Source organism: Pseudogymnoascus destructans (genome assembly GCF_001641265.1).
Source record: "Pseudogymnoascus destructans isolate 20631-21 unplaced genomic scaffold scaffold_7, whole genome shotgun sequence".
Taxonomy (NCBI): domain Eukaryota; kingdom Fungi; phylum Ascomycota; class Leotiomycetes; order Thelebolales; family Thelebolaceae; genus Pseudogymnoascus; species Pseudogymnoascus destructans.
In genome coordinates, this window is record NW_020167526.1 from 1326100 (window position 1) to 1353857 (window position 27758).

The 27758-nt window shown below is 49.4% G+C and overlaps 10 protein-coding genes across 10 annotated transcripts; 4 read left to right on the plus strand and 6 right to left on the minus strand.

The window, feature by feature from the left end:
* Window positions 1–797: 797 nt before the first annotated feature.
* On the minus strand, window positions 798–1544 carry VC83_09625 (uncharacterized protein). Its single transcript, XM_024473038.1, has 2 exons — window positions 1428–1544; window positions 798–1369 (listed from the first exon to the last, which is right to left on the minus strand). Exons 1-2 carry the CDS (start codon window positions 1457–1459, stop codon window positions 1072–1074), a joined length of 330 nt encoding a protein of 109 aa, XP_024328806.1. The 5' UTR covers window positions 1460–1544; the 3' UTR covers window positions 798–1071.
* A 608-nt stretch (window positions 1545–2152) lies between these two features.
* On the plus strand, window positions 2153–3776 carry DMC1 (Meiotic recombination protein dmc1; the record flags this gene model as incomplete). The annotated part of the gene is made up of 12 exons (XM_024466761.1): window positions 2153–2279; window positions 2329–2384; window positions 2438–2533; window positions 2586–2689; window positions 2737–2780; window positions 2830–2885; window positions 2940–2976; window positions 3026–3082; window positions 3141–3196; window positions 3246–3446; window positions 3497–3659; window positions 3709–3776. Exons 1-12 carry the CDS (start codon window positions 2174–2176, stop codon window positions 3774–3776), a joined length of 1044 nt encoding a protein of 347 aa, XP_024325162.1. The 5' UTR covers window positions 2153–2173.
* Window positions 3777–4068: 292 nt separating this feature from the next.
* On the plus strand, window positions 4069–5799 carry RRP7 (Ribosomal RNA-processing protein 7). The gene is made up of 2 exons (XM_024466762.1): window positions 4069–5045; window positions 5291–5799. Exon 1 carries the CDS (start codon window positions 4106–4108, stop codon window positions 5030–5032), a length of 927 nt encoding a protein of 308 aa, XP_024325534.1. The 5' UTR covers window positions 4069–4105; the 3' UTR covers window positions 5033–5045; window positions 5291–5799.
* A 463-nt stretch (window positions 5800–6262) lies between these two features.
* On the minus strand, window positions 6263–7175 carry VC83_03114 (uncharacterized protein; the record flags this gene model as incomplete). The annotated part of the gene is made up of 1 exon (XM_024466763.1): window positions 6263–7175. Exon 1 carries the CDS (start codon window positions 6704–6706, stop codon window positions 6263–6265), a length of 444 nt encoding a protein of 147 aa, XP_024325532.1. The 5' UTR covers window positions 6707–7175.
* A 905-nt stretch (window positions 7176–8080) lies between these two features.
* Window positions 8081–8921, minus strand: VC83_03115 (uncharacterized protein). Its single transcript, XM_024466764.1, has one exon. The coding sequence runs from the start codon at window positions 8782–8784 to the stop codon at window positions 8260–8262; it is 525 nt and encodes a 174-aa protein (XP_024325533.1). The 5' UTR covers window positions 8785–8921; the 3' UTR covers window positions 8081–8259.
* Window positions 8922–8978: 57 nt separating this feature from the next.
* Window positions 8979–11412, minus strand: NFS1 (cysteine desulfurase). The gene is made up of 3 exons (XM_024466765.1): window positions 11070–11412; window positions 10192–11015; window positions 8979–9993 (listed from the first exon to the last, which is right to left on the minus strand). The coding sequence occupies exons 1-3, from the start codon at window positions 11371–11373 to the stop codon at window positions 9571–9573; spliced, it is 1551 nt and encodes a 516-aa protein (XP_024325161.1). The 5' UTR covers window positions 11374–11412; the 3' UTR covers window positions 8979–9570.
* VC83_03117 (uncharacterized protein) lies at window positions 11413–14178 on the plus strand. Its single transcript, XM_024466766.1, has 3 exons — window positions 11413–12131; window positions 12199–13504; window positions 13683–14178. The coding sequence occupies exons 1-3, from the start codon at window positions 12096–12098 to the stop codon at window positions 13706–13708; spliced, it is 1368 nt and encodes a 455-aa protein (XP_024325531.1). The 5' UTR covers window positions 11413–12095; the 3' UTR covers window positions 13709–14178.
* Window positions 14179–14918: 740 nt separating this feature from the next.
* VC83_03118 (uncharacterized protein) lies at window positions 14919–17640 on the minus strand. Its single transcript, XM_024466767.1, has 2 exons — window positions 17067–17640; window positions 14919–17000 (listed from the first exon to the last, which is right to left on the minus strand). The coding sequence occupies exons 1-2, from the start codon at window positions 17211–17213 to the stop codon at window positions 14976–14978; spliced, it is 2172 nt and encodes a 723-aa protein (XP_024325536.1). The 5' UTR covers window positions 17214–17640; the 3' UTR covers window positions 14919–14975.
* A 3724-nt stretch (window positions 17641–21364) lies between these two features.
* Window positions 21365–23021, minus strand: VC83_03119 (uncharacterized protein; the record flags this gene model as incomplete). Its single annotated transcript, XM_024466768.1, has 5 exons — window positions 21365–21904; window positions 21959–22098; window positions 22150–22427; window positions 22714–22733; window positions 22783–23021. 5 exons carry the CDS (start codon window positions 23019–23021, stop codon window positions 21595–21597), a joined length of 987 nt encoding a protein of 328 aa, XP_024325537.1. The 3' UTR covers window positions 21365–21594.
* Window positions 23022–23280: 259 nt separating this feature from the next.
* Window positions 23281–25515, plus strand: VC83_03120 (uncharacterized protein). The gene is made up of 2 exons (XM_024466769.1): window positions 23281–24123; window positions 24197–25515. Exons 1-2 carry the CDS (start codon window positions 23418–23420, stop codon window positions 25369–25371), a joined length of 1881 nt encoding a protein of 626 aa, XP_024325327.1. The 5' UTR covers window positions 23281–23417; the 3' UTR covers window positions 25372–25515.
* Window positions 25516–27758: the final 2243 nt, after the last annotated feature.

A 27758-nucleotide genomic window follows, 5' to 3' on the forward strand; every position in this document is an offset into this window, starting at 1 on the left:
GGAGTAGCAGCGACCCGAGGTTCCAGCAAGACGGAGGGTTGGGCAGTCAGCCTGGACGTGTCCAATGCCGGAGCAAGAGTAGCACTGCTTTGCCTCAGTGGTGCGTGGGAGCGGGCAGCCGTTCGATTCGTGTCCAGGTTGCTTGCAGTTATAGCAGAGACGCTCAGCGGATGAGCACTCGTTTGCTGTGTGGCCAATTTGGCCACACTTGTAGCAGGCGCGGCGAGAGAGAGACGACATGATATGTAGAGTGGGATCTGGAGAATTTGTAGTTAGCATCGGCTGTTTTTGCAATAATTATAATTTAAGAAATGTCATGTCCTCCAACGTAGTGTAGTGCAACGGCATCGATCTGTTTATCGATCCTATTGTCGTATTCTGGATCTCTTCACCGCAAGAGTAAACCTCCGTAGTGTATGGTTACGCCATCATACGCCTCAATTTGTGTGTCGAGAGTGGCGGCGAAGCTTTGTCGAAACATCCCGAGTGGTGCCACAAAAGTTTTGATGATGCGGCAGGTCGAGCTGCAGTTGCGTTGTTCCTGCATATCGTTGGGCGAAGGGTTTCTCTCCGGAGTCGTGCAAAACGACAAAGCTTAAAACAATCATCCAACTTACATTTCAACGTAATTCCTTCTGGTCAACAGCTTACTTTGTCCTTTCCTAGCTTTCTAACTTCCTTCTTTCGACGTCTTCTGCTTCTCCTTCTCTCCTATTCAACAACAACGACAACGGCAACGTTCGCGTAGACTTCAAGATAATCGGTTGATTGTTGATAAAGATGTGCAAACGAAAGAGTGCTCGGAACTCGTGGAGAAATCTCTTAAGAGTATTAGCTGCGGTTTCCCGCTTTGATCGAATGCGACTGAAACTTCCAAGCTCTCACTCGTCAAGCTACGCCACGCACTTGCCTTGCATAGGATTAGCGGTCGTGATAGCAACAAAGTCAAACGGGAACAAGGGGCAAACCCAACAGTGGTCGACCAATTGAAGCTGCTTACCATCCATTGAAGGAGCGACCAGGCGCGACATGACCCAGCAAAAACGTGTGGCTGTGATGACATTCGCAGCTTCACACAAAAGTCCATACAGCCCTGCCGCTCGAAGTTGCCAGAAGTTGCCACATTCGTGGTCCAGAGCATACTTGACTCGACTGCGTACGGCTTTTGGCATGAGAGAAGCAAGCTGCTCGAGTTGTATGTACTGTACTCAAAGGGCCTCTCTGAGATGATATGTCCTTTCTGGCGCCAAGAATTGCTAGAGCAGCAGCCCCAAACACCGAGTTTGTGCGACAACGGTAAGAGCTGCCAGCCGCTGGAACGCCCTGCCTCCTTGCAAGTGCATGTACTTGTATAGGTATTTTGATATGCCTTCCATTATTACATGGTTGTTCGTGTTTGATCAGCCAACAGCAGCGCAGTTTCGTACCAGTTGCGATAGGCCGAAAGGTCGCCACTCATTGTATTTTTGTCAAAAATAATGTTATAAGTTATTCCATACAGTCGACAATATCTTGTTTCGTATTTCTTAGACTTGTCCGTTCATCTGTTGACAAACAATTAGCATGTTGGTCTGTATTTCATTTTGGAGAACTGATTGGAATATTTCTGTGCTCCCCAATAGCCTTTATGTCCTTGCATTTACCATGAATGGACGTTGGATATCTCAGGCAATAGGAATTTTTTTATTATCTTTTACCTACAAGATGTAATATGAAGGAAAGAGAGTGGCAGTTCATCGCTTTCCCATGTTCTATAACATGTGTGCCATTCGGAGGCCAGAGGATGGCGGTAGATGCCGAGTGTGCGGCCTCACTTCCATGAGGCGGCAGCCTGGCGCTATCCTATCTGGGCCTCTCGTTTTGTTTTTGGGCGGTATCCCACTCAGCTCTCCCTCTCTTCTCCGTTTCCATAATATCCCTGGGAATAATTTCATATTCAGGGTTCAATTCAATCCAAAGGCAAGCTGTGTAGTTATAGGACTGACAATTCACTTGTATGACCTGACATTCATGAGATACATTCTTTGATCGTTACCTTGCCCTTCACTCATCCAAACCTCGGCGAGGCTGATCGAGATCGACGGAATTTTGAAGTGACCCAATAACTAGACAATCCATCCGAGCAAGACATCCTCATCCATTATGGCTCCAGCCTCAATCATTGGTGATATCGATGGCGGCGATGAGGCAAGACAGCCACTTACCATTCTGTCTAACCCATGTTGACATTTCCCAGAGCATGCTTGTCATCATCGACATTGATAGCATTCAAGCTCATGGTAAGTCGCTCGACCTTAATTACGGGTTGGACATCTCTCATTGCATCAGGCGTATCGGCATCGGACATTGCGAAACTCAAGCTGAATGGCATCCACACTGTGACTGTGAGCAACCACAATGTATCCTGTGTCATTGTGCAGCATTCTTACTTTGCCAGGGCGTTTTGTCTATGACAAGGAAGAAGATGGAAAGAATCAAGGGATTGTCCGAGGTCAAAGTCCTCAAAATCAAAGAAGCTGCGGCGAAAATGATGGTAACATGGACACGAATATCCGATACAGTTCACCAGCTGATATTCCTTGTAGCCGGACGCGAACGGCTTTGTGACTGCCACTGACTTGGCGGTCAAACGCAGGCAATGCATGAAGATAAGCACGGGAAGCAAGCAGCTTGACACAATCCTCCTTGGGTATGGCTATTGAATCAGACTACGAAGGCGGCATTGACAAGCCATAGGGGTTTCGAGACTATGAGCATCAGTGAAATATATGGCGAATTCCGTATGTTTCTTATTTCACAAAACGTTGATGGGGTACTGAATCTTCCAAGGTTGTGGAAAGACACAGATCTGCCATACTATGGCTGTCATGGCCCAGCTGCCAAGGGTAATAAGATGCACCCCCATTGTTTCAACAAGTAACTTACTGAAGGAACCGTAGGAAATGGGAGGCGCAGAAGGAAAGGTTGCATGGATCGGTGAGTTTTTTTGCTATATTATCACAAGGACAGAACTGACAATAGGCAGATACTGAGGGCACGTTTCGTCCAGAGCGAATTGCGCAGATTGCTGAGCGCTTTGGTGGTATGTCGCCCGGGAAACCCTGCCTTACACTGCTACTCAGTCCTAATCTCTCCTCTAGTTGATCCAGAGCAAGCTTGTGACAACATCTGTGTGTCTCGAAGCCTCAACAGCGAGGTTCGTCAACAAAGCACCTTCGAGAGAGCCTATTACTAATACCATGCAGCATCAGTATGAACTTCTGGATGTTCTGGCATTCAACTTCTGCAGTGGCGAATATCGGCTTCTGGTCATTGATAGTGTCATGGCCCTCTTCCGAACCGACTACAGCGGCCGCGGCGAGCTTGCAGAGCGTCAGCAAGCCCTCGGCCAGTTCCTCAAGCGTCTTGCAGCTCTGGCGGAAGAGTTCAACGTTTGCGTCGTGATGGTAAGCTTGACAGCCATAGTTTTATATGATTTGGACTGACACTCCCGGAGACAAACCAAGTTCAATCTGACCCTGGAGCCAGCGCTCTATTTGCCGGTACTGATGGGCGTAAACCTGTTGGTGGCCATGTTCTCGCGCATGCCTCGACTACAAGGGTTCTCCTTCGCAAAGGTCGTGGAGAAGAACGAGTTGCAAAGATCATTGATTCACCAAGTAGGTCACCATTTCAATGGCGCTATACTTATATACTGACAAATGGTAGACTGCCCAGAGCGCGAGGCTACATATATCATAACCAATGGAGGCATCAGTGACCCTGAGAAGGTGTAATTGGGGACGACCTCGCTGGTGTGCTGGCTGTCCGTGATTTCCGCCAGCAAAGCGCAAGAACATCATATTGCAATGATAACTTGAAGATGCTCATTCTGCTCAAGTACTTATACCACAAAATATTCCGGCTTTATAGTGCTGTTAGCATTGGACAAAAAATGATAAATAGAAGCTCAAACCCCAGCTTTCGGGTAGTTAACCGCATTTGACTTGGCGGCGCATGATATTGATAAGATAAGGATTTTACTTTTGGTGATTTCTTTCCGCAGCCTACCAAACCATTCCCGTAGGACCACCATCGCGACTTCAATCGCATACGCCTCGCCACGATGCCAAAAGCAATCGCCAGTATCGGAGAATACTCCATCCTCCCCGTATCCATACCCGAGACGAGCGCATACACTGTCAAGGCCGTACACAGCATCTACGTCCGCCCGCATGCACCTAAAATCCCCACGCCCTCCGATTCACGAAGCCTTTTCCTCGTTAACATCCCAATCGACAGCACAGAGCAGCATATCCGGTCAATTTTCTCGTCGCTACTCGGAGCCGGAAGGTTTGAGACTGTTATCTTCGAGAATGAGCGACAGAATGCACCGCTTGTAGCAGAGACGAAATTGGTGCAGAGCGCGAAGAATAAGAAGAGGAAACATGCGGATGCTGTCAATAATGCGGAGACGGCGGAAGATGCCTTGCCCAAGGCTTGGGATAGGAATCTGCACCGTAGTGGCAGCACGGCCGTCGCGGTGCTGGCGGATGCGAGGTGTGTGGAGCATGCGCTGAAGGCGATCAAGAAGGCGAATAAGAGCGGAGAGTACCCTGTCTGGGGAGCGGGCGTCAGTGGTGTCCCTGCACTGGGATCATCGAGATACATGGCGCATCAGAAGTTGACATACCCCCCCAAGGATGAGCTGCAGTCTGCGGTGGACAACTTCATGGCGGAGTGGAATAGGAAGGAAGAGGAAGCTGCGAGGTTGGCGAAGCGTCAACGCAATGTTCCGGATGAAGATGGATTTATCACCGTCACTCGCGGTGGAAGGACCGGTCCCGCACGACAGCACGACGCGGATGAAGCCAGGAAGAAGGAGCTAGAGAAGGAGGAGGCGAAGAGGAAATCTATGGGCGACTTCTACCGCTTCCAGGGCCGGGAGAGGAGGAAGGAGGAGCAGGGAGAGCTGCTCAAGCGATTCGAGGAGGATAGGAAGAGGGTGGAGGGCATGAAGACCGAGAGGCGGGGTCGGTTCAGACCGGAATAAGATTGTACTTGAGGTATGGCAAATGCCCTTTTGATTCTTCTTCCCTCGTGTTTTATTATTATAATGGACAACACACGTGATGACTCCGCGGGGCCATAGAAGTCTGGATTCGCTGATGGGCCGATACCCACGGGGAATCATCACTATGACTAGAAACACCGCATAAAACAATCTTCTCAACTTTTCTGATGTGTCTCATGCCGTCCTGGAATTTTCCTGCTTCGCTTTTGTGTTGAAGACTCTGACTGGGGCATTTAGATATCAATCGCGCCAATGGTTGCGGGGATGGACATCCTCCTTGATAACCTCCGACAGCCCCATAGTAGGGCAATCTGGCATGTTAGATATGGCTCAGTCATGTCGTTATTGTTGTAGTGACGACACGTAACCGTTCGTCTCAACCCGGCCAGACCATTCACCACCCACGGTTGAAACGAATACACTCGGCTAGCCTCTTCCGAGCAACCCACCAGTAAAAGGACGAGGCAAAGATAAAGCGATTATTGGTTGCGCGTCTGCACCTAGACTGTGGCGGCGTGATTGAAGGCTTACAACGCCTCTGGCATCACAACTTTCAGGAATGAGGAGGAAGAAGGAGCGGAGGATGATGGAAGCGATGCATGATACCTTGCTCGACCTAGGCTAATCTGATGGTATATGCTACCCACGGATACTACGTCATAGTATTTGGGGTTTGGGTAGATAGTTGTGTTGCACTTGTATATACTAGCTTGATACTTCTCGGACAAATAATCACATCATCTTACCTCCACGCATCATTTTGTAATGACATGTGCACTCCATGCCATGATACTGACTTCGAATACAACATGAGATCTCCGCTACCATCTTTGAACACACCACCCTTCCATACCCACACTATCCCGCCCCAAGCCTGAAACATCACACATTTCTCACGACGCCCACAGTTATATTAATGCTTTTTGTTAATTTTTACTTCTAGTAGTTCTGCCCATACCCACGCTAAAACGCGCCGTGGTGCCCACCGTCCATTAGGTTGTTATCCACTATCGTCCAGCAAGTGATAATGCTATCTTCTCCCCATGCCACAGGCACGTCCAATAATTATACAACCATTCCTTCTCCCCAAAAAATCCAGCTTTTTCTTTTATCAATCAAAAACACCAGCAATACCCGCAAAGCCAGCCCAGCCCAGCCCCCAGCCCCCAGCCCCAGAAATTTCCCCCCTCCTTCCCATTCCCAGGACCCTCACGCCCTCGCCTCCTCAACCCTCACCTCCCCAAACCCCTCCATGCTCCCCCCATCCCCCGCACTCATCCTCCTCCCACCCCCCGCACTCATCCTCCTCCCCTCCTTCAACTCCATCTCCGCCTCCATCAACCTGCGCTGCACCCACGCGCGATACAACCTATCCCCCCTCACGCTCTCACAATTCAATAACTCCGTCAAGGCGCTCTTGATCTGCTGGTTCACATCGTGCAGCTTTCTCGCGTCGGCGTCGTAGGCTGCGGCCGTGGCGACGGAGTAGGGTGTCGACGGGTAGGTGGTCGCGGGGTAGGAGGAGAGGGTGTCGATGGGGTAGGCGGCTAGGCTGAGGCGGAGGGATTCGTGCTCGGAGTGGAGGAGGAGATATTGTTGGAGGGTGAGGGCGCGGGTGGGGGAGGCGGAGAGGGGGTTGCTGCGGAAGGACATTGTTGTGTGGAATTGGGTGGGTTGAAATGTGGTTTGTGGTCCTTTTTGGAGAGGTTGGATGAGCTGGATTGATATGTGTTTCTCGTTGCGGTTTGTGAGGGATTGGCTTGAGCCGAATGCCGTTCTTTGTAGTTTCTTGCGTGGAATTGCCTCCGTTCCAGTGTTCGTCGAGGATGATGGATAGCTATACACCCCTCCTCGATATTGAATAGCTGTTTGTACAGTATAGATGATGTCCTGTACAGAATGTATGACGCTTCAAGCCCCAATTCTCAAAGACACTCTAAGACACTCTAGGACACTCTTAAGACACTCTAATAATCCAGTCCGTCAAGGAAGAGCAACCGATGGTTGAGTGCGAGGAAGTCACAACAAAGAATTCGTTATAATATATTCAACAGGCAAGAACGACCAGAATCAATCCATCATGCGGGTCATACTTAACCTTATAACTCCCTCATTCTCAGACCATCAATCCACCCCCCCCCCCCACCACTCAAGCTCAGTGGTCTAGACCCAGAGGTCGATTACATGACGTCTTGCGGCCCAGCCCACCAAAATGCCCCAGATCCACCACGCAAGCCCCCTCAAACTCACCATGTAACCAAGTACCTGCGCGCTCACTTGAGGAAACTTAGCAGATTGACTCCCGGAGCTTGCGCTGGTGCACCTGGGATCTGTGCGGCGTCTCCGCTGTGCTCCTTCCCCGCCGTGGAGATGAGATGAAGGGGAGCTACTGTGCACTGTATACAGGTGGATGAGGGAAGGAAGGGTGAGGGACGAGAATTCCGCCCTCGTGGTTCCCAAGGGTTAAACGCACAGCCAGTGCGGGCAGTCCACGACTTTCTGTGGCACAGCAGTTGGGCGGCGGGGTGATGTGCAGACGTTGGGGGATGAGACACGTCATTGTGCTGGGAGAGGGGCGCGTTTTTTTAGCATTATCATTTATCGCATTACTGCATTCTCCAGTCAGCTTAGGAGGATGATGGGATGATGGGATGATGGGATGATGATGGGATGGATAGACTCCGGCCAAGTTACCTGAATGGATAGATAGACTCGGCTTTGTGAGATCCCGGATGGATTACGGAGCAGTATAGTGTTCATTCGCACTTACGTCGTCGTGTAGAAATTACGTGAGGATGCTAGATACTGTCCGATATCTGGTTACCGCATGGTCTTCCAGCCGGCCGGGTCTTCCAGCCGGGTCTTCCAGCCGGGTCTTCCAGCCGGGTCATCCAGCGGGGCTATGTCGTACAGCGCGCCCTCTGATTGATCCATTAGAGGGTCCGTTTAATAATACTAAAGTATTACTAATGGTCCTTTTATGTTTCAAACTGCTTATTATTAATGTCCCTTTTTGGGTTTCAACGACTCTCATTAAATTATGTTTCAACCATGTTATAAAATGGGGGGTTTTTTTTCACACAGGTTTTGCGAAAAATTAAACATTACTTGATTTTTCACCTTTTGCAGAAGCTGAATCATAAAAAATCTTCTCAAAAATGGGTACTTAACAAGTCATGATAAATTTCCCTACCTTCCATCTGGTATTACTGGTTCTGCTTCTGAATATCATGTTCCGCCCCCCTCTGCTGCGCCTTCCCCTCATCATGCCTCTTCTGCGCCTCCACCTGCGCCTCCCTATCCCCCGTCAACCCGGCAACAGCCCCCCCAACCGCCCCAGACACTCTCCCCGCAATCCCCCCTCCAAGATCATTCAACTGCCCCTGCGCCTCCTGTCCCTTCCCCTGCAGATTCTGCTGCTGCCCCGCGCGCTTAAGATCCTCGGACCCCACTAGTCCGCCGAGCGCCTCCTTGCCCGCGCCAATGGTCTGGTTCCAGCTGCCCTTCTGGCGGTTGGGGTCGTCCTTGGAGATTCCGTCGGCGGTCGCGGTGAAGCCGGGACCTTTGAAGGTCGCGTGGCTGGCGGCGTCTTCGAGGGTCGCTTTGTCGCGCTTGGCGGCGCCGGCGTTGGTGTCGGCGGTGGAGCCGGTGAGGGAGCCGAGGGCGGATTGGACGGTGCCGGTTGCGGAATCGATGTAGGACTGGATGGTGGAGGTGTTGTTGTCGGACATTTTGAGGGTTTGTTTGTGTGCTTGAGTTTGGGGAAGTGGGTTGGATGTGTTTAGTTTGATATGCGTGTGAAGTGAAGTGAAGCTGTTTATGCTTGTATGATTCTCTTGTAAGATGATAATGAAGAAAAGAAAAAGAGCATCAAACTCAGGAGAAACCCCCATTATATAGTTCCCCCCTTCCCCCCTTCCCCCCCCCCCCATTCTTGAGGAATTCATGGAATCGCGAACAACAACCCGGCGACCCACGGCATGTGCATGGAGGGGTAAACAAGCACAGCATTTCAGCAATTCCATCACTTTTAGCATCTACGTCATGGCATTTCCAGGGTCTGGCGAGAATGCCATGGGGTGTTGGGGGGATCTGATTGGTGGGTTGAGGGGTTGACGTCATAATCTATAATGTTAAGAGCAGCAAGGCTAGGATGAAGTGGGCGAGGAGGAAGAAGCACCTTCCACAAGCTGCTAGATGGCGGAGACTCCACTGATGAATACAGGGGTTTGAGGTGTTGATGGTTGTTGATGGTTGTTGATGGCTGTTGAAGACGTGCATAGGGTCCAAGGCGCAAAATGGTGTTCCCTTCACGATGTACAGCACAGTAAACAGTACAGTAAAGAAGGTAAATTATGTTCACGCGGCTTTCAACAAATGCGTGCTTTGAATGAGTAACCCCCCCATACGTGCTCAATAAACGCCCTTGGATATCAATAACCCCCCTCCCTTTGCTAACGTTGTCTTTTGTACAGTGTCACAATCCCACATACTCCCTATCACGGCACAACAACCAACTAATGCTGGCTCCACTCAATAGTGTTAAGATCCACCCCCTCCTGCACAAGCTCCCACAACGGGCTCAGCTCGCGCAAGAACGAAACCCGCTCCCGGACAGCCTTGAGCACATAGTCGATCTCAGCATCCGTCGTGAATCGGCCAATGCCAAAACGGATACTGCTGTGCGCGCTCTCGTCGCTGCTGCCGAGCGCGCGGAGCACGTAGCTGGGCTCCAGCGAGGCGGAGGTGCATGCGCTGCCGGAGGAGAGGGCAATGTCCTTCAGCGCCATGAGAAGGGATTCACCTTCGACGTAGGCGAAGGAGACGTTGACGCAGCCGGGGTAGAAGTGGTTGGGGTCGCCGTTTTGGGTGGTGTGTTCCATGGCGAGGAGGCCGGAGAGGAGGCGGTCGGAGAGTTTCTTGATGTGCTTGGTGTCGTACTGCGGGGAATGGTCAGCTAGGTTCCCGACGACTGAATTGGATTTTCAAGGTAGGATGAGGTCCTAATTTCATTCACCGTGCTATAGACGTCATGACAGCTTCAACCCCGTAGGGGAGGCCGCTAAGAAAGCCATGCATATGAGAGCATATAATCATATAAGGGGGGGACTGTAAGAAGTAGTAAACGGAATGCTTACATCCATATCTTGCTTGGCGATTCTGGAAGCCTCGCCGAAGCCGACAACCAACGGTGGCGCAAGTGTGCCACTTCTTAATCCTCTCTCCTGGCCACCACCAGTGATGATGGGGTCAAGCCTGACTCTTGGTCTTCTCCTCACGTAGCAGGCACCAATACCGTTTGGTCCGTAAATCTTGTGTGCCGAGATGGACATCAGATCGATCTTCATCTCGTTGACGTCCATTGGGATCTTGCCAACAGCCTGGGCGGCATCGGTGTGGAAGAACACCTTCTTGGAGCGGCACAGGTTGCCAATCTCAGCAAGAGGCTGGATAACACCAATCTCGTTGTTGACAGCCATGATACTGACGAGAGCGGTATCCGGACGGATAGCTGCCTCAAGCTCCTCCATGCTGATGAGGCCATTGCTCTGGACAGGAAGGTATGTGATGTCAAAGCCCTCATCTTGCAAATGCCTACACGAGTCAAGCACGCATTTGTGCTCGGTCTGCGATGTGATGATGTGCTTCTTCTTCCCCGACCTTCCGAAGAATCTCGCCACCCCCTTGATGCTCATGTTGTTACTCTCCGTAGCCCCCGACGTGAAGATGATCTCCTTCGCATCGGCACCGATCAAGGCCGCGATGTTCTCGCGGGCTTGCTCGACGGCCTTATCCGTCTCCCAACCGTACGCGTGCGTCCTCGAGTGAGGGTTTCCGTACAGTCCAGTGAAGAACGGCAGCATGGAATCCAGAACACGGGGATCAAGAGGAGTCGTGGCTTGCATATCGAGATAGATGGGCCTCTGTCCTTCGTCCATGATGGTAGCCTGTTTCAAGACACCTATACGTGGTCAATAAAAAAGTCGCACCTCTCTCGGAGATAGCAAATTCATACCCGCCATAGGATCCATCATAGCATCCGCGTTCGCCCCCGTGGTCTGCATCGGCTGCTCGAGCTGGGTCTTCCCCATCCCCTGGACGAACTTCTTCTGGTCGGCCTTGATGGCCGACTCGACGTTCATCTGAGCAGCATCCTTATTCGATTCGGAGATGTAGCGTCGGCCCGAGACTTTTTGCCCTGAAGCTGCCACAACCGCCGCTCGCGGTAAAGCGGAGCTTCTAATCAGTCCTGCTGAAGAGATGTTCTTCGCGCACAGGCGCGCGGCCTGCCGCAACGATGATGAGCCAACATTTGCCATTGTTTCTGGCAGCAAGAAGGTCAACTCCGGTCTTTTTGATGTAGTGGCAAGCGGCAAAGGAGCTCCGATGAAGATCCAGCAAATAATATTAGGCGACAACCGGTGATTGGTCAATAAGGCCAACAAAGGAAAGCCGGTTATTCCGAACGCCGATAACTTTTTACTGTGCCTAGTAGTGACAGTAGTTAACTCCGTAGGTACATGTGACTACAGTACAATAACAGTATATTACCAAAGTACTCTTCAGCAACAGGACTGTACAAACTAAGATGCGACGATGGTGGGCGCTGTGGTTCGTCTTTTTGGCTGGTGGGATAGGGAAGGAGGAAGTAAAAGGAAGGAAGCACTCACTACGACTACAGAGTACCAATTGAATAGATTAGTATACTCTATAACATAACGAATAGCTTCATCTGTTGACGAAACACACAACTCTCCAAGGCACCTGTCTTACTCTACTCTAACTTGGCTGTTCGCGGGGCATTTTATTACTGCGGCGCCAGGTCACTCAAAGCTCAGCCGCACAGCCGCACAGCCACGACGGTAGATGGAGCAATCCTCGTCATCGCCCCTCGGCAGTCATTAAAGACCTCACATCTCGCATTATTATTCGCACCACTTGGGCCATTTCAATCGTTGCGCTTCATACCGCACAACGATTTTGCTGTATTGTACATACCCAGCACTAATATCTGCCCCTGTGGCAGACACCACCCGACGACATGAGTTTCAAGGGCTTCCAGAAGAGCGTCATCAGGGTACGTATAGTCGAGATCGCCGAATGAGGGGTTCCACAGAGCTGAAGCTGATCAACCACAACGACAGGCGCCGCAGGTGTTCAAGCAGAGGCTTAATCTTGGGGAACAGACCAAGGACCCGATATTCATAGACGCAGAACGCCGTTTTCAGGAGCTCGAGGAGCAGACAAAGAGGCTCCATGAGGAGTCCCGCAAGTACACGAATGCCGTCAATGGCATGCTCACCCATCAGATCAATTTCTCGCAGGCCATAGCAGAGATCTACAAACCTATATCCGGTCGAGTATCGGATCCGGACTCGATCGTCCCGGAGGGCAACCCGGAAGGCATTCAAGCGTGCGAGGAATATGAAGCTATCGTCAAGGAGCTCCAAGTTACCTTGGAACCGGAGTTGCAGATGGTCGAAAGTCGTATCGTCCACCCCGCTGAAGAACTCATGATTGTAGTCAAGCAGATTCGCAAGGGCGTCCTCAAGCGTGAGCACAAGCAGCTCGACTTCGACCGCCACCGCGCCACACTCAAGAAGCTCCAGGACAAAAAGGACAAGTCCATGAAGGACGAGAAGGCGATGTACAAGGCAGAGAATGAGGTCGAGCAAGCGACGCAGGAGTTCAACTACTTCAACAATCTCCTCAAGGAGGAGCTCCCCAAACTGTTCCGCCTCGAGCGGGAGTTCATCATCCCTCTATTCCAATCCTTCTACTACATGCAGCTCAACATCTTCTACACCCTCCATGAGCGCATGCAGGGCTGCGACATCGGCTACTTCAACCTTACCCTCGGCATCGAGGAGGCCTTTGAGGCCAAGCGCGGCGAAATTCAGCAAGCAGCCGAAGCCCTCTCCATAGCAAAATTCCGCACTCGGGGCGCAAAAAGACCCCCGAAGTACGGCCCAGGCGCCGCCGCCGGCCGTCTCGGAATTGAGAGCGACACCAGTCAGCTCGCCATCGAAGACAAGCCCGGCAGCTCATCCGCCTCACCGTATCAGGCGCCTACCTCGCCCTCACCGGGACCGACACGCACGTCCTTCTCCGACGCCCCCCCACCAGCATACAACACCGTCGGCGCCTCGTCATCACTCGCCCCGCACGGCGATACCAAGAGCGGCATCGGCCGGGCGAACTCAACAGGTGCGAACTGGGGCGCCGCAGCGAAGGCAAAGGGCGCCGCGCCGCCGCCGCCAAAGCCGAAACCGAGTCGCTTCAGCGAAGTGCCAGTCGCGGAGACGGTGACGGCGCTGTATGACTACGAGGCACAGGCGGAGGGGGATCTGAGTTTTGCCACGGGGGATGTGATCGAGATTATTCACAGGACGCAGAATGACAATGAATGGTGGACGGGGAGAGTTGGTTCGAAGGAGGGGCAATTTCCTGGTAAGTCATCATCCCCTTTACTTCTTGTTGCAATACTCCATTTCAGACATATCGTCTGCACACGGAATCCCCCGCTCTCCCCCCATACTCCCTCCTCACCGGTCGGTCGAGGCCCAAACCAGCGTCCCGCTCTCCCCAGTCTAGAATCTCCTCGAACCCAACCACTAACACCCACTAGGAAACTACGTACAACTAAACAAGTAATAACCGGGCGTCGCTCACACACCCCTCTCGACAAGCCTGTGCGACCCCGCTGGGTAGCAGCGGCACGCCCCAAGACGAGAGATATCGAGGACCCATGCTCAGGCTTGTGCGGGCCGGTGCCGCGCGACAGGCCCGAGGAAGGAGGTGGGGGTGTAACACGGGGCTGCGCCGTAGATCCCGCGCGCTTGGCAGGTCAGGACATAGGAGGGCGGAGTTAGTTAGGGTGAAGATTGGGGAGGGGTTGTTGGTTATGCAGCTTTCTCGGTGTGCGGCCTCCTAGTAAAGTGCAATCTCAAAAGGTGTTGTGGGCATGGATTGGAGGGTGGGAGGGGAGTGGCATCAAAGCATGCGGTATACACAGATAGATGAGCCGCCGGGGTAGATTAGGATAGACGACGGCGCGGGGGTGTTATAGAAGGCAGAGCAGACAGCGTATTGTCAATACTAATGGAGTATTTACTTACCCACCGACCCATCATCTTGCAGCCGGTGAAGACCCCAGTTTGTAAATACTAACCGCTATCTACCCCATTCCATCCACACACATTCTAATACATTATACTTTTGAGTAAAAACCCCTGCCTGTGGCGCCTCCTCAACCCGGCAAGGCTGCAGAGCCGCATAGTTCAACATATCACGAGTACGAGAGTATCACGACGGATGGTGATTTGTCCTCCCTCTCCCCCCCTTCAATGAGGGGGACTGGAAACGCATCGACTTACCCAGAAGAGCTTCTTCTCCTTCCATCCACCATCGCACACCCTGCATCGTGCCCCGTGCTGGCGTAATCGCAGACCTGCATATTTCGCAGCCTTGTTTCTGTGTGCAGCGTTTGGGGGGTCCCTAGGTCCACACGCCTCAGGGCGTGGGCTAGATACCTGCAGGGCGGGGTTATTTCTATTAACTGCTGCACCTACGCACACATCAGCAGGCCGCACCGGTGAGCGTTCCGATATTGTCTGCCTTGGGCTCAGCCTTTTCGGTGTGCTGGATGATGCATTTTCCCTCACCGAAGCTGGGCGTTTGGTTGCGCAGCTGCGTGCATATTTCATCCGTGTGCCGATGGCCGGCTGGGAGCTTGGGTCACATCGCGAGCGGGGATCTACAGTGGGAGCTGCGACAGCGGGCATAGCACATACAGCACGTGCAGCGAACTGGGCATCTCACGAACGACACGCGCGGGATAAGGCGTGGGGGAGGGGAGGAAGGGGGTTGGTATGGAAAATATTTGTATTGTTTGAAGTACGCACACTAATACGCTAGATAGTTATAAGCCGAAATCGAAGCCTCGTGATATCGAGAGGTACATTGCTGCTTCGCGGCGGAGCCAGGGGCAGTTTGGTTGCTGCTTTACCGCTGGTGCTGGTGCTGGTCCTTCAGTTGGGCACGGAGTAGGGGGTGATGGGGTTGTTTTTGCCCGTTTTGGTGAATGGTAGGACGCCTTCATACCATATTCTGCCGTGGTGAATATCGAGGAGTTAGGCCGTTTAGGTGATGCTCCTCCACTAGACTCCTGGGATGTGAACGCCCGAGAAGTAGCAGATGCAGCACCGCCCCCCGAGCCCAAATCATCCATCGAGCACTTCCTCAATCCACGCAGATACACCGCGGGATCAAAATTCACCAACACAATCGCCTTCTGCCCCTCCCCCCCTGTCGAATAAACCAACCCCGTCCCATCAAAAGTCCCGTGCACCTTCCCCATATACCCCGGCGGATTCATCAGCACGTGGAGGTCCCGTCCACCCTCGCTATACTTCCCCTGTGCATCCGGTGCTGGCGGCCACATCTCGACTGTGCCGTCTTCATACTCCTCATCCAACCCCTCTTCCTCCTCTAGCTCGCCGGTCTCCGGATTGCGTGCTAGAGGTGGGATAATCCCGTCACCCCCACGCGCAGGCCCCTTGCGGCGGCGCGAACACGCCCGGATGCGCAAGCACTGCTGCACTCCTGGATCAGGGTGCGGGATGTCATTGACCAGGTCCACGAACGCGCTAGAAGACAGATCATAGCATCTCACTGGCGTCTTGGTGACGATGAAGGAGCGCTGACCTGGCAGCGTAGTAGACTCGGCGTGCACGTTCCTCGGGAGCCGGATCTGGGAAGGCGAGAAGTGCGGTTTGTTGGAGGCGGTGATGGTGAGCGCGAGGCGGTCTTGGGTTAGTGCTGCCAAGTCTTCTTTGCGACGCTGGTGTTCGTCCGAGGAGGGTGAGGACGAGGGGTAATCCATGGGGTGCTGCGCTTGGAATGGTGCAGTGCCGAATGGCTGAAACGTATTTGGTGAGGCGGGCGGCAGTGCGGGCGCAGTGTTAGCTTGGGGGGGGCTGCTGCTGTTGTTCTCCGTGACTGGCCGCTTGGGAAAAACAACTTTGGTTTTGTAAACTGTTCTTTGGCCGACGGTGCGGCCCTCGAGCCACTCCTTGCGTGATTCCACGATTGTGAGTTGGCCAGTTGTTTCGTCGATTGCAAGAGCAAGGTTCGTCCAGCGATCGTCTAGAGGCCCTTCGAGGTGTTGGCGGCGCCACATACGCTGATCTTCTGTTTTGTCTAGCTTCTTCTCAGATGTATTGCTGAGTGGAAATCGCCTGCCATGGTAGAAAGATGTCCAGTCAACTTCCTCCACTTCATATGTCGTCTGGTTAGAAACTGCATAGAAAAAGCCATCCACGACTTCGAAGCAGATAGTGGAGCCAATCTCAGCACCAATTAGATCATAGAGGAAGTTATTGCGCCCCAGAAACTTGCCGTTCTTTAAATCATACCCATGAAGAACCCACCTCTTGCGGTTGTCATAGTCGTTGGAGATGTGGACTCCGTAGTAGAGATAGTCTCTATCATGACGTGCAAAGAGTTTTTCAGTTGAGGCTACCTCAGTGCTGAGGAGAATAGCTGGTTTCTTAACGTCCACCGCAATAAGCCAGCCTCCACGTCTTGGGTGCGCGTATCTGAACAAACAGGACAAAACATCCTCATGATAATGAAGGAACGAGAATGATCCTGCAACCTTTGACTGCGCCTTAAAAGCAGTCTTATTGAGAAGACTAGATAGATCAACAACTAGTTCCTCCCTAGGGGATTGCCGTGTTTCCAGCAGACGTAGTGTACCGTTGTGCATGTACCACAGAGCACCTTTGGAGTACATATAAGTTTGCCCTACACCAACGATGGCGACCGAGTAGGGTTTCGCTGTCGTTAATGCTTCCGTCTTCTTGGCCCATTTACGCAAGGCTTGGGCCGAGCTCGTGCGACATTGCGTGGCCGAAATGAATTCCCTGCTCAATGGGATTTTGGCCTTTTCCGAGAGAATATGAGCAACAGACACAGTAAAATGAGCGTCGGCGACGAGAATATCACTAACCTGAGCTACAGCCCTAGACACCTGGTTACTAAAAACGTATTGATATAACTGCCTCGATGTCCTAGATAGGCTGATGACATCCTCGATTTCTAACGAAGAAGCAATAGCCCACCAGAGCTCGTTTGGCAATGATTCCAGGGAACTCATGGGCGGCTAGGAAGCGATGAACAGGGCGCACTTATATGCACCAAACGTATTAAAGATGAACGACGGGAGGCTGATTGCATCGCAGAGAATTTTTTTGGGAGACGAGACCGGAAGCTATTATGAGAGTCGTGCCCTTGAGAGGGCATGGGGGGTCTTATACAAAAAGTGGAGTCCGTAGTTAGTCTGAGAGGAGCCTCAATCAAAGCAGCAAGGGGCCATGATCATTTGAGCCGCCGGGAGCTAGCTGAGACAGACCTATGGCATACGTTTTCCCGAGGCAAGGAATGAGGAGGTAAAAATGAGATTAAGAAATGACGATATGAAGAAAAGAAGGATAACCTAAGAGCCTCATTCATAACGTAATACATCTTACATGGGGGGTAATGGTGGGACGTAAAAACGAGGCTGGCGGTTTTAGCCTCCCACAAGTAAGACAAGTAAGACAAAGTAAGACAAGCCAGGTTTAGTGCATTTAGTGGATTAGTAGATACGGGAATGGTTCCTGAGGGCCAGACGGCCAGACTAGGTTACAGGGGGATTGGATGATTTTGTGCCTGGAGAGCCGCACTTTCCATTCATGTCGGCGTTTGGGAAAGCAAGGATAAAACGGGCGAGGCTCTGCGAGGGGAACTGATTCCAGGGATCCGTCCGTGGCTGTTATTGTTTCCAATCACGATATTTCTATACGACATCCTGGAACATGTCTATATATATTGCTTCACCGGTGAACGGTACCTTACTGTACAGTATTTGAATCCAACGCCAACACTGGGAAACCCGAAACCCGAAACTCCCGAAAAAAAACCTGTCACGTATGACAAGACGTACTTTCTAGCAAGCTTGTCAGCACGAAGAGCCTCAAGACTCTTGAAAGAAAGGAGGCTCTTGACTACACCAACCACGTCCTACACGACTTATAAGGGCTGTTGTAGCACGTGTGTCATTCTATACTGTTCGAGACTCATGGCGAATATGCATATATATATGTTATCACTTCTATTAACCTACGAACCTCCCGCCTAGGCTGCGCACTACTCGCTCAATACTCGGCTCACTCGCTCAGTGTGTTACTCAGCTGGGTGAGTAGCTGAACCTTTTACTCGACTCGGTGAGTGAGGTCAATACTCAGTTACTCTGTAAAAACCCAGTGAGTACTCGGCTATCATGTGTAAGATTTATGCTTCATGTGAACAGTCCCTCATACGATTAATACTGTTTTATGGTTAAGTTAAAGTATTACATCTATCAGCATCACTCTCGCCATCTCTAGTAAGCTGTGAGAACGAATCATGTATATTCCTCTATCTAAGTACCACGATTATCAGAAGATTATCATAACGCTATTATCTATTATATATGCTTAAGAACATCTCTCCACCTTGCTTGATGAGGCCGACCAGACCTACTAATACCTAAAGTATTTATGGGGTCTTGACGAGTATCTTGAAAGATATCAACTAAATCTCTTCCAGTCTTCCGAGCATGTTGGATAGGCGTTGGTGGCGAGGACGGCATATCCTTATCTTCATCTTCATGAATAGTTGGAAGTATAGGCTCCTCATTATTACCATCTTCTCTTATATCTTCGTTAGCTAGGATATCGTCATCTGGGATGTCGTATAAGGTCTCGTTAAGACGGTCAGCCCTATCTCTTTCTTCACCTTGTTGGTAGCTCATTTGTCGTTCTTCATGTGCGGCTTGTGATAAGTCTTGCTGTTGCTGTGGCTGCTGAGGGTTAAACGGAGGATATTGTACCTTTGAATATGTCTCTCGGATATGTGTATTTGATCGTAGTTCTTTTTCATCGCTGATATATTGTAACTCGATAGAATTGCACATCCGTTGTCGTTGTGCCTCATACTATTCTTCTACTTGCTCCTCAGTCATATCAACGACGTCCATCATATCTGCAAGCTTGTCACGATGACATTGACAATTCTTGTATTGTCGAGAGTAATATACAAGCATAATACTCTTAATCGTCTCAGGATTAAGTTGGCCACGTTGGTGGCCACACACATCCCTTGCGGCACTAAAGACTCGCTCAACTCCAGACTCAGCAGCAGGAATACAAAGTATATCATGAGCCATTGCTGATAGACCAGGAAATTGCTCTTCCTTTTGTTGCCAAAATAGCAATATCTTTGTGTACACATGTGCTATACAAGTTAGAATAAGATTACTAGAAGATTACCAGGAACTTACGAGCATCAAGATAGAGATCAGCCTCATTCACATATTCCTCTCTCTGGCCCCGAGTCCCATTTAATGTCTGACTTTGCTGCAATACTAAGGCTAATGGATCCATATCTGCATCTCGTAATCCTAATTGACTCGCAACTCGCACTGTAGAGTACTGCTCTTTATAAAGAGTCTTAAACTGTTGTTCAAACTCTGTCTCCCAATTTCGTATTGAAAAGTCAAGCTTGCAAACCTTTTTGTTAAAGTGTGAGAGCTTCACACTAGGATATAAGATACTAGCAAATGCGAAGATAGATCCAGTATTTGTGTATAGCTTGTTATAATACTTCTTAATCTTCTTCTCTGCAGCATCGATTGCTAAAGTCATCTTTGCTACCCATGGATATGTCTTATGCCGTAGCCGGTGCCGAGTTCCTTCAAGCGTTGATAAGAGTTTTTGATATACTCCGAGTGTATAGCAGACAGTAGGTCCAGCTGACGATCCAATGTTTGTTGTAAAGAAGTTGAATGGTCTTGTAAGATCAATGATGTATTTGATGTGCTTCCATTCTACCTCGCCAAGTCTAAACATATGAGCACCATGATCGCCTCGGGTATATTGATTGATTGTTGACTTGAGTTGCTGTGCTCGCAGAAGCATATGGCATGTCAAATCCCATCGAGTTGATACATCTTGAATAAGTTGAAGTAGTCTCTGAGATGGTTGACCCCAGTTCATGTTTGCCTTTTGCAAAGTCATAAACCTGTTCCTTCGAGTATGACTTGAATTAACAAAGATAGTGAGCTTCCGGAGCTATGAGATATTAGAAAAAGCTACCAGAAGATTACCAGAACTAACAAGAGAATATATACCTTTCCAAGTGTAAATCCGATACCCTTGTCTTTTTGTAACTTTGCAAGGCCCTTCATCTGGTTCTCTTCTTCCCAGTTCATTAAGATCTCTTGATTTGTTGGCGTAATCTGGATTCGGCCAAGGAGAGCACTAAGGGCAAGTTGAATAACATGAGCTAGGCAGGGTATGTGTTGTACCTTTCCTCCAATAAAATGCTCGTTGTCCGCAATACTATCAAGCATTATTTCCACATCTCTCATCATCGAAGTGTTGTTTGACGCATTATCAGTCGTAATGGATATAATTCGTCCTTCTAAATGCTGCCTTGTGATAACTTTTTCAAGTATTCCACATAACTCAGCACCAGTATGCTCTGTATATATAGGTTCAAAGCCAATCAAGACCTCTTGCATTTTCCAATGACAGTCGATAAACGATGCAATAACACCCATAAATGAAAGTCGAGTAACACTTGACCAACAGTCGAGCGATAATGCAATCTTTGAACCAGGAACAACATCTTGTAGCATCTCTTCTTCGATTTGTGTGAGCTTTGTTGTTAAGAGGTTTCGAATAGTTGTTGCTGAGGGTAGTGGATAGTGAGGATTCTGTAAGATAGCAAGCCTTTTCCATTCAGTATCCTCGACTGAGCGGAACGAGCTATGAGTCGAGATAACTGTGTATAGAACTTGTTCATAAAATGTCTCTTGTGTGAGAATATGACCCTATTATAGATATTAACCTACATGATTCTGGTAATAATCTGGTAATCCTTACTTGTTGAGGTCGCATTTGATTGATTCGCATTTGATAGAGACTATCCTTACCCATCCGTGACTTCTTTTTGCAAATGTCCGATGCAAGATGTGTTGCCATAGACTTTGGGCCAGCAGACTTGATTGCAGGATGCGTAAGGGCCTTCAAACAATAATTACAAATGACACATGGTTCTCCAGAAAGCCGGTCTGCTCCTTGGTGATAACTTCTCCAGTATTGAGAACTCCGGTTCGTTGAGTCCCATTCAATCTTCGTAAGGAGTTTTGTAGTATGATCTGAGTGTTGTTCATACCATTGTGATAGCTTCCACCACTCAATGAATACATCGTGTGTATCCTTAGTCCATTTGATGAATTGGTTTAATTTGCCAATATATTCAAGGCCTGCAGGGACTTGATTTAATGAGGATAGTCGTTGAGAAGATGGAAAAGAGTCTGAGAATACATCTGCAATAGGATTGTCAGAATCAAACAACTCTGAGTATTGAGATGACATTTGGCAAATTGCTCGATTATCAGAAGGTTACCAGAAGTCTGGCTACGATGAAGTACTTAAATTTCTCTATAGCCCCTATTCGCGTTGGAAAACCAGGTACTCCAGCGCTATAACTTTAGCAAACTCAAGTTCTCCTGATACCTTAGCCCACTTTTCCTTATCAAACTTCTTAGAGTAGACAAGTAAGAATGCCTCTTTGAAGCTAGAACTATGAGTGGAGACTTGCAACCATCCATTGTCGACAAGATTGTAAGACTTTGGGTACCACTGCGCAGGTCCTGGTAATTGGGCCCACTTTCCAAACTTCCAAGCTGTAAAGTTTGTCCAAACTGCCTGCTCGTACAAACAGAAATATTTATGTGGTGGGATAACCTCATGAAAAGTGCTATAATAAACAATTAGTATTGCCAGAAGATTGCTAGGATGATCAGAGACGTACCCTTCCTCTACATCAATCCACGGCATATACTCAAAGAGACGCTCAGGCTTCTTTCTCAGCTTTCCAGCCTTTCTCGTATATGAGCGGATACATCTATCCCAGAAATGTTGCCACTTGCGGAAATTGGACTCTTCATGGGCCTATCAACTATTAGTATTACCAGAAGATTACCAGACTATGAGGTAGCATACATCAATGCGCGCTTGAGTTAAGAGAGCCTGGATGCTAGCGATCTCTTCATCGGAAAGCTCATCTGGTAGAACAGCCTCGTGATTTAAAATATCGTCGCGCCGTAACATAAGCTCCAACTCTAAATCGTCTTCAACCTCAGTATCCTCCCATTCGCTGTTATGATTGTCATCGATTGGGATACTTGAGATACCCTCAAATGCAGCAAGCTCAGACAGAAGTTGTGGCGGAGTAGATGGTGGTGCTTGTGGAGAAGAAGAAGAGGCGCTAATATTCTTGACTTTCTGATTCGCAATGCAAGATGCATGGGTGTAAGGATGCCCTCTCGTCTCTCACTCTAAGGAGCAGACAAGGAGCAGACTCTGAGTAGCTGCAGGTCACATGTGATCATTTGGGCGGGCTAACCGAGTTGGAGGGGTTTCGGGTACTTGAGGGAAATGACTCACGGGGTTCCCCCTTCATCTTTTTTGTATCCTTCGTAGTAGACCTATAGGATAGCATCCGTTTAGCCTCCGACTCGCACTCTCATATGCTATTACTGTGAGCTGGGTGCCCTGTGTCCTTACAATGGGTACCCTTCTCAGTCCTGTTTATAGTTAGATTGAGGCTACCAGAGATTACCAGAAGGAACTTACTGAACACGAATACGCTCAACCTTCAATTCATTCTGTAGACGTGTCTTGTCTTCAGTAGAGGCAGCGATATACTTTGCAGACTTATATAACTTCTTTAAGTAGTAGCTCAGATCAGCATGGTCAGCCTTGAGTGCTAAGTGAACAGCCTTCTCATCTTCAGTAAGGTTGGAGATGCGGTTGCGAGCTTTGATAGTATTCACATTAGTGGAGAGTTCTTCAGGTGCCTTGCGTTTCGCCATACTAAACACGTGATTAGCAGAAGATCGCCAGAAGTTCTGGCTATAGAATCAAGATAATAAACTTACTTGAAGTCCTAGTGAAGAGGTGAAGGCGCAAAAGGGAAGAAGAATGTGTAGATCAGAGAGTAACCAAGGAAGGTCGTTCTAAGGTCGTGGTTATTTTAAAGTTGCAAACAAAAATATTCGTGAAAGAATATTCACCTACAAAGAATTACTGTTCCAAAAGCAACACCACAACGCGCACCTTCATATGAAACACATACCTTTCAACCTCTACCTCTTTTCTATACTCTTCTTCTGCAATATTCTTCCTACAAACTCACTGTAAGTACACATATCTTTTGATCTACTTCTTTGTCTTGTGTTTACTTCACTAACTCACCTTGATATTAGCAAATGGCTCGTACCAAGCAAACTGCTAGGAGATCAACTGGTGGCACAGCACCAAGGATGCCACTTGGATTACGGGCTGGCTCTGGGCTTGGTGGAAAGGGAAAGGAAAAGGCCGTGGGCACAGCAAGAAAAGCTCCAGTTCGCTCATCTCAAGCTAGCAACAATCATGCTCAGAAGGCCATGCGCCGCGCAAAGTCTGGTAAGAGGATTACCAGAGGATTACCAGAGGATTACCAGAACTCTCTAATCGCGCATATATCGCGGATTAGAAGGACGATTGGGCAGAGGAGGAGGATGCTGGGGGTGGTGAATATGGGGGTGATTACGACAAGTGCAGTGGGGAGGGTGGCGGATAATAGGCAGGAGGAGGAGGTAGGTTCTGCGACGCCGTCGTGCTCGTGGGAGGAGCAGAGGGGGGTGAAGAGAAAGGTGGATGCGTGTGGACATGTTATACCCGAGGAGGAGTTTGACGAGTTAATTGAGCCGAAGGTCGAGTCGCCAGGGGACGATGCAGCGTTGGCGCTAATTGAGAACCATCGGCGGTCGATGGAATTGATGTTGCCAGTGGCAGTGAAGAGGCCGAGGGGGAGGCCGCGGAAACATCCGATTGTGCCGGAGTCGATCAATAGAATTACGAAGGGGAGGTCGAAGACGGGGTGTATTACATGCCGGAAACGGAAGAAGAAGTGTGACGAGGCGAAGCCGAGATGTATGTTGTTCCCTGATAATCGCTGTGGCTTTGGTAGCCACCTAGGTTATTGAGAGTAACTAACACCCTACAGGCAATAATTGCGAGAAGAACGCCGTGGTGTGCGAAGGCTACCCAGAGCCGGCCATCTGGAAGTCGGGCAAGGAGAAGGCAGAGGAAGGCACAGCCGTCTGGTCAAAGGATATCTCGACCTTCGTGCTTGCCCAGTCGACCGCGCAGCTCAGCCGCGTGTGCATCCCCAACATCCAACTCCAACCTGTGATCCACGGCGTCGACACGGCCGGCGACCGCATCTTCTTCGAGCACTACGTGTTCCGTCTTAGCGCAGTATTGACGGTTGAGGGCCCGCAGAAGAATGCCTTCAAGGACATGCTGCTTCCGATGGCCGTCAAGCACCTCGGGCTGATGCACTCGATCCTATCTCTATCGAGTAGCAACCTCGACTACCAAAGCGAATACGGGCGCGCGATCCTGGCCAAGCACCCGGACGTCACAGAAAATAGCCTCTGCGAGCGCGCGTTATTCCACCAGGAAGAGGCCGTCAAGGAGTTTGTCCTCGACATCGAGCGGCAGAACCCCGGCACGACAGAGAACGTCGTCCTCTCCGTTCGCTACGGTCAAATGCTCTGCTTCGTCGTCAAGAGCCTAACAGAGGGCAAGACGACAGGAGAGCACCGCGTGCACCTACAAGCCTACCAGAAGCTCATCCGCGAGACACACCCCGAAGACTCCCGGTTCATGGATTTCATCAAGGAGTACTTCCAATTCCACATATCGGTCGACGAGCTTGTCCACCGCCCTGCCTCCCTACCCCCCTCCTTCACCTCCTCCCCGACCCCCGACGACGACTCCTTCTTCTCCCTCCCTCCCGCTCTCTTCCAGCCCGAAGCGGAGTGCCTCATGGGCGTCCAGGATAACCTCTTCTACTTCAGCAAGGCTCTCCACGATATCAGAAGACAGCAACTCGATACTAGCCTAATTATCCCAAAGCTCCCATTCCAGTGTCTTGTTAGGGAAATTGCAGAAGACTTCAAGTCCAATCTTCGCTTCCAGCAATCTGCTATCCTAGCTCTTCAGGAAGCTGCTGAATGCTTCCTCATTCAAGAATTTGAGAGTATGATGTTTAAGTATAGTGACAGGGACATACTAACAGTTATAGTGATAAACCTTCTCACTATTCATGCGAAGAGAGTGAATTCAGGCAAAGGATATGATATTGGTTTGGCGTTTGCGGGATATGATGTTTAATCATGGAGCTGTGGGCTTAATTGATGGAAATGTGTCTCACCCAGGAATGAAGGTCAGATGAGTTCTGGCAACCTTCTGGTAACGTGGTACCTAAAGGCCAAAGGGTATAGTGTGGAATAGGACATCAACAATATGGGAATGGAGTTATGGAGTTATGGAGTTATGGCGTCTTGATCAATGAAGTTGCGCCCCGTTTTTAACATAAGTAATGGCTAATCAAACACGTGATATAACTGAGTTGCCAAGACCCATACTAGGTACTCAGCAAGTGAGTAATCCTCATTCAACAATACTCGGGACATGAGTGAGTAACTCAGCTGGGTGAGTAAAAATTCTACTACTCGACTTGTGAGTACCCAGTGCGCAGCCTACTCCCGCCCATTCCAGCAACTCAAGTCACGTGATCTCTATAACTCCGCTGGCACGGAAAAAGTGGGGGATGGGGGGGTTACAGCTTCTAATATCACATTAGCTTTTCAATTGAGGAAATTACCTGGCTTGTGCCACTCCTTCGGCTTTACAAAATCGAGTGGAGAGACCGGGTAAAGCCAGACTTAGAGACTGCTCTCTGTGTAGTCTTAGCCCGCCTTGCATATCCAGGGCGATAGTCAACTTGCGTTGATCTATTTGGCCGATCACCAGCATGGCTATCGACAGACTTTAATGACGTGGGATTGCCTATATCTCTTAATTACTTACCGGAACTTATGTGCTACCCGCCCTAGGGTTTGACTACCCTAAGATCATAGATCCCATTCAAACTTCTCATATTCGTATGTAATCCGGGCTTGTGGGCGTTGAGTTCTCTGTAGACACCGTGTATCCCACTGAGCCAAAAAGACTACAGTATTCCGGCGCCCGGAATACGCATAACACGCTTTATATACCACATGTACTATAACGGCGGCACCCCGTTACACATCGTAAGAGCCACTGATGGTATTAGCGGCGATGACTACGTCGAATAATCAAGACTGCTGCACCAATGGCAGCAGTAACCAACTCTAGCTCCTCAGTATCTGACATTCGACTATATTATTATAACTACCTCAATTTTCACGCAATATACTCGGTGTTCCACCCACTCGCTTCGATCGTAGGTGGAGACAGCAAGTTGTGCGTGCGACAGCAAGATGTGCGATACATAAAACGAAGAAAAAGACGCCTTATATAGCAACTATATAACTATATAATTAAAACATAAAATCAATAGAACTACTATCACTATTGCTACTGCCACTATTGCTACTACTATCACTTTGATCCTTACTATACCGTAAAATGATCACTTTTGATTTCAACCCTTCCTTCTTCCGCTCTGCTACCCGCTTCCTCTCAACCTTACGCTCTTCAATTTCGATTTTATGTGCTTGCACTTGTAGCTGCTTTACTACTTGGTCCGATTCCCTTGCTGCTCTTGCATCTACTTTTGCTTGCAACTTTGCTTCCTTCTCTTCCCACATTTTCCATGCATCTGATGCATATAACTGCCCTCCTTTCTGTAGTGATTTCCGTGCCCTTGCCTTTGCTGCCTTCTGCTCTACTGCACGTAGAGTCATAATATCTAGCTCGGTCTTATAGAGCTCTGCCCGGTGTAGAACAACTGTAGTTCCACGTGCAAATGATTGAAACCCTTCTCTTGAAGGCGATGAGAAAACTTCCTCTGCTCTCTTCTGCCAATGTTCAACCACTTGCACACTTTGCATAGTTGTTTTCAGTGTTGAGATAATATTATATGAAGCAAATGGCTCATAATCAGGTGTTTGATTCCGAGTCTCTTGTATCTTGTCAATTACAAGTGGAGGATTATATGGATATAGTCCTGCATTTATCCAACCAGATTCAATTGTACGGACAGTTAGAGATTGCCGTCGGATTTGCGGAAGGTCTGAAAGGAACGTACGTAGCTTATACTCATAGTCGTAGCTACGTACTGCTTGATCAAGTGCCTTTTGATGAAAGTGTTTGCACTGCTTAAAAACTGCTACATCAAGAGGTTGTAATAGATGTGTTGTATGAGCAGGAAGGCAGCAAATAACAATGTTATGCTCTTCTGCTAATGTAAGAAAGCGCTCTGTTTTATGAGAGTCATGGCCGTCAAGTAATAAGAGGCGAGTATCATCTGGTGCCATATGCTCTGCAGATAGTTGGATAAAATGCATAAGGTATTGGATTGCAATGTCGTCGTTTGAATACCCGCTCTCATTTACAATAATGAGAGCATTTGGCTCAAGGTCATCATTGTACCATGAATCCATATGAAGTTTGCCAGGGATAATGATAGCTTCTGCAAGTGCAGCACCACTTGCATTTACTGCCTCAATTACAGTAACAGAGAGCCGATTCTCAGGATTAATCAACAGTCCACTGCTTTACACCGATTGGTA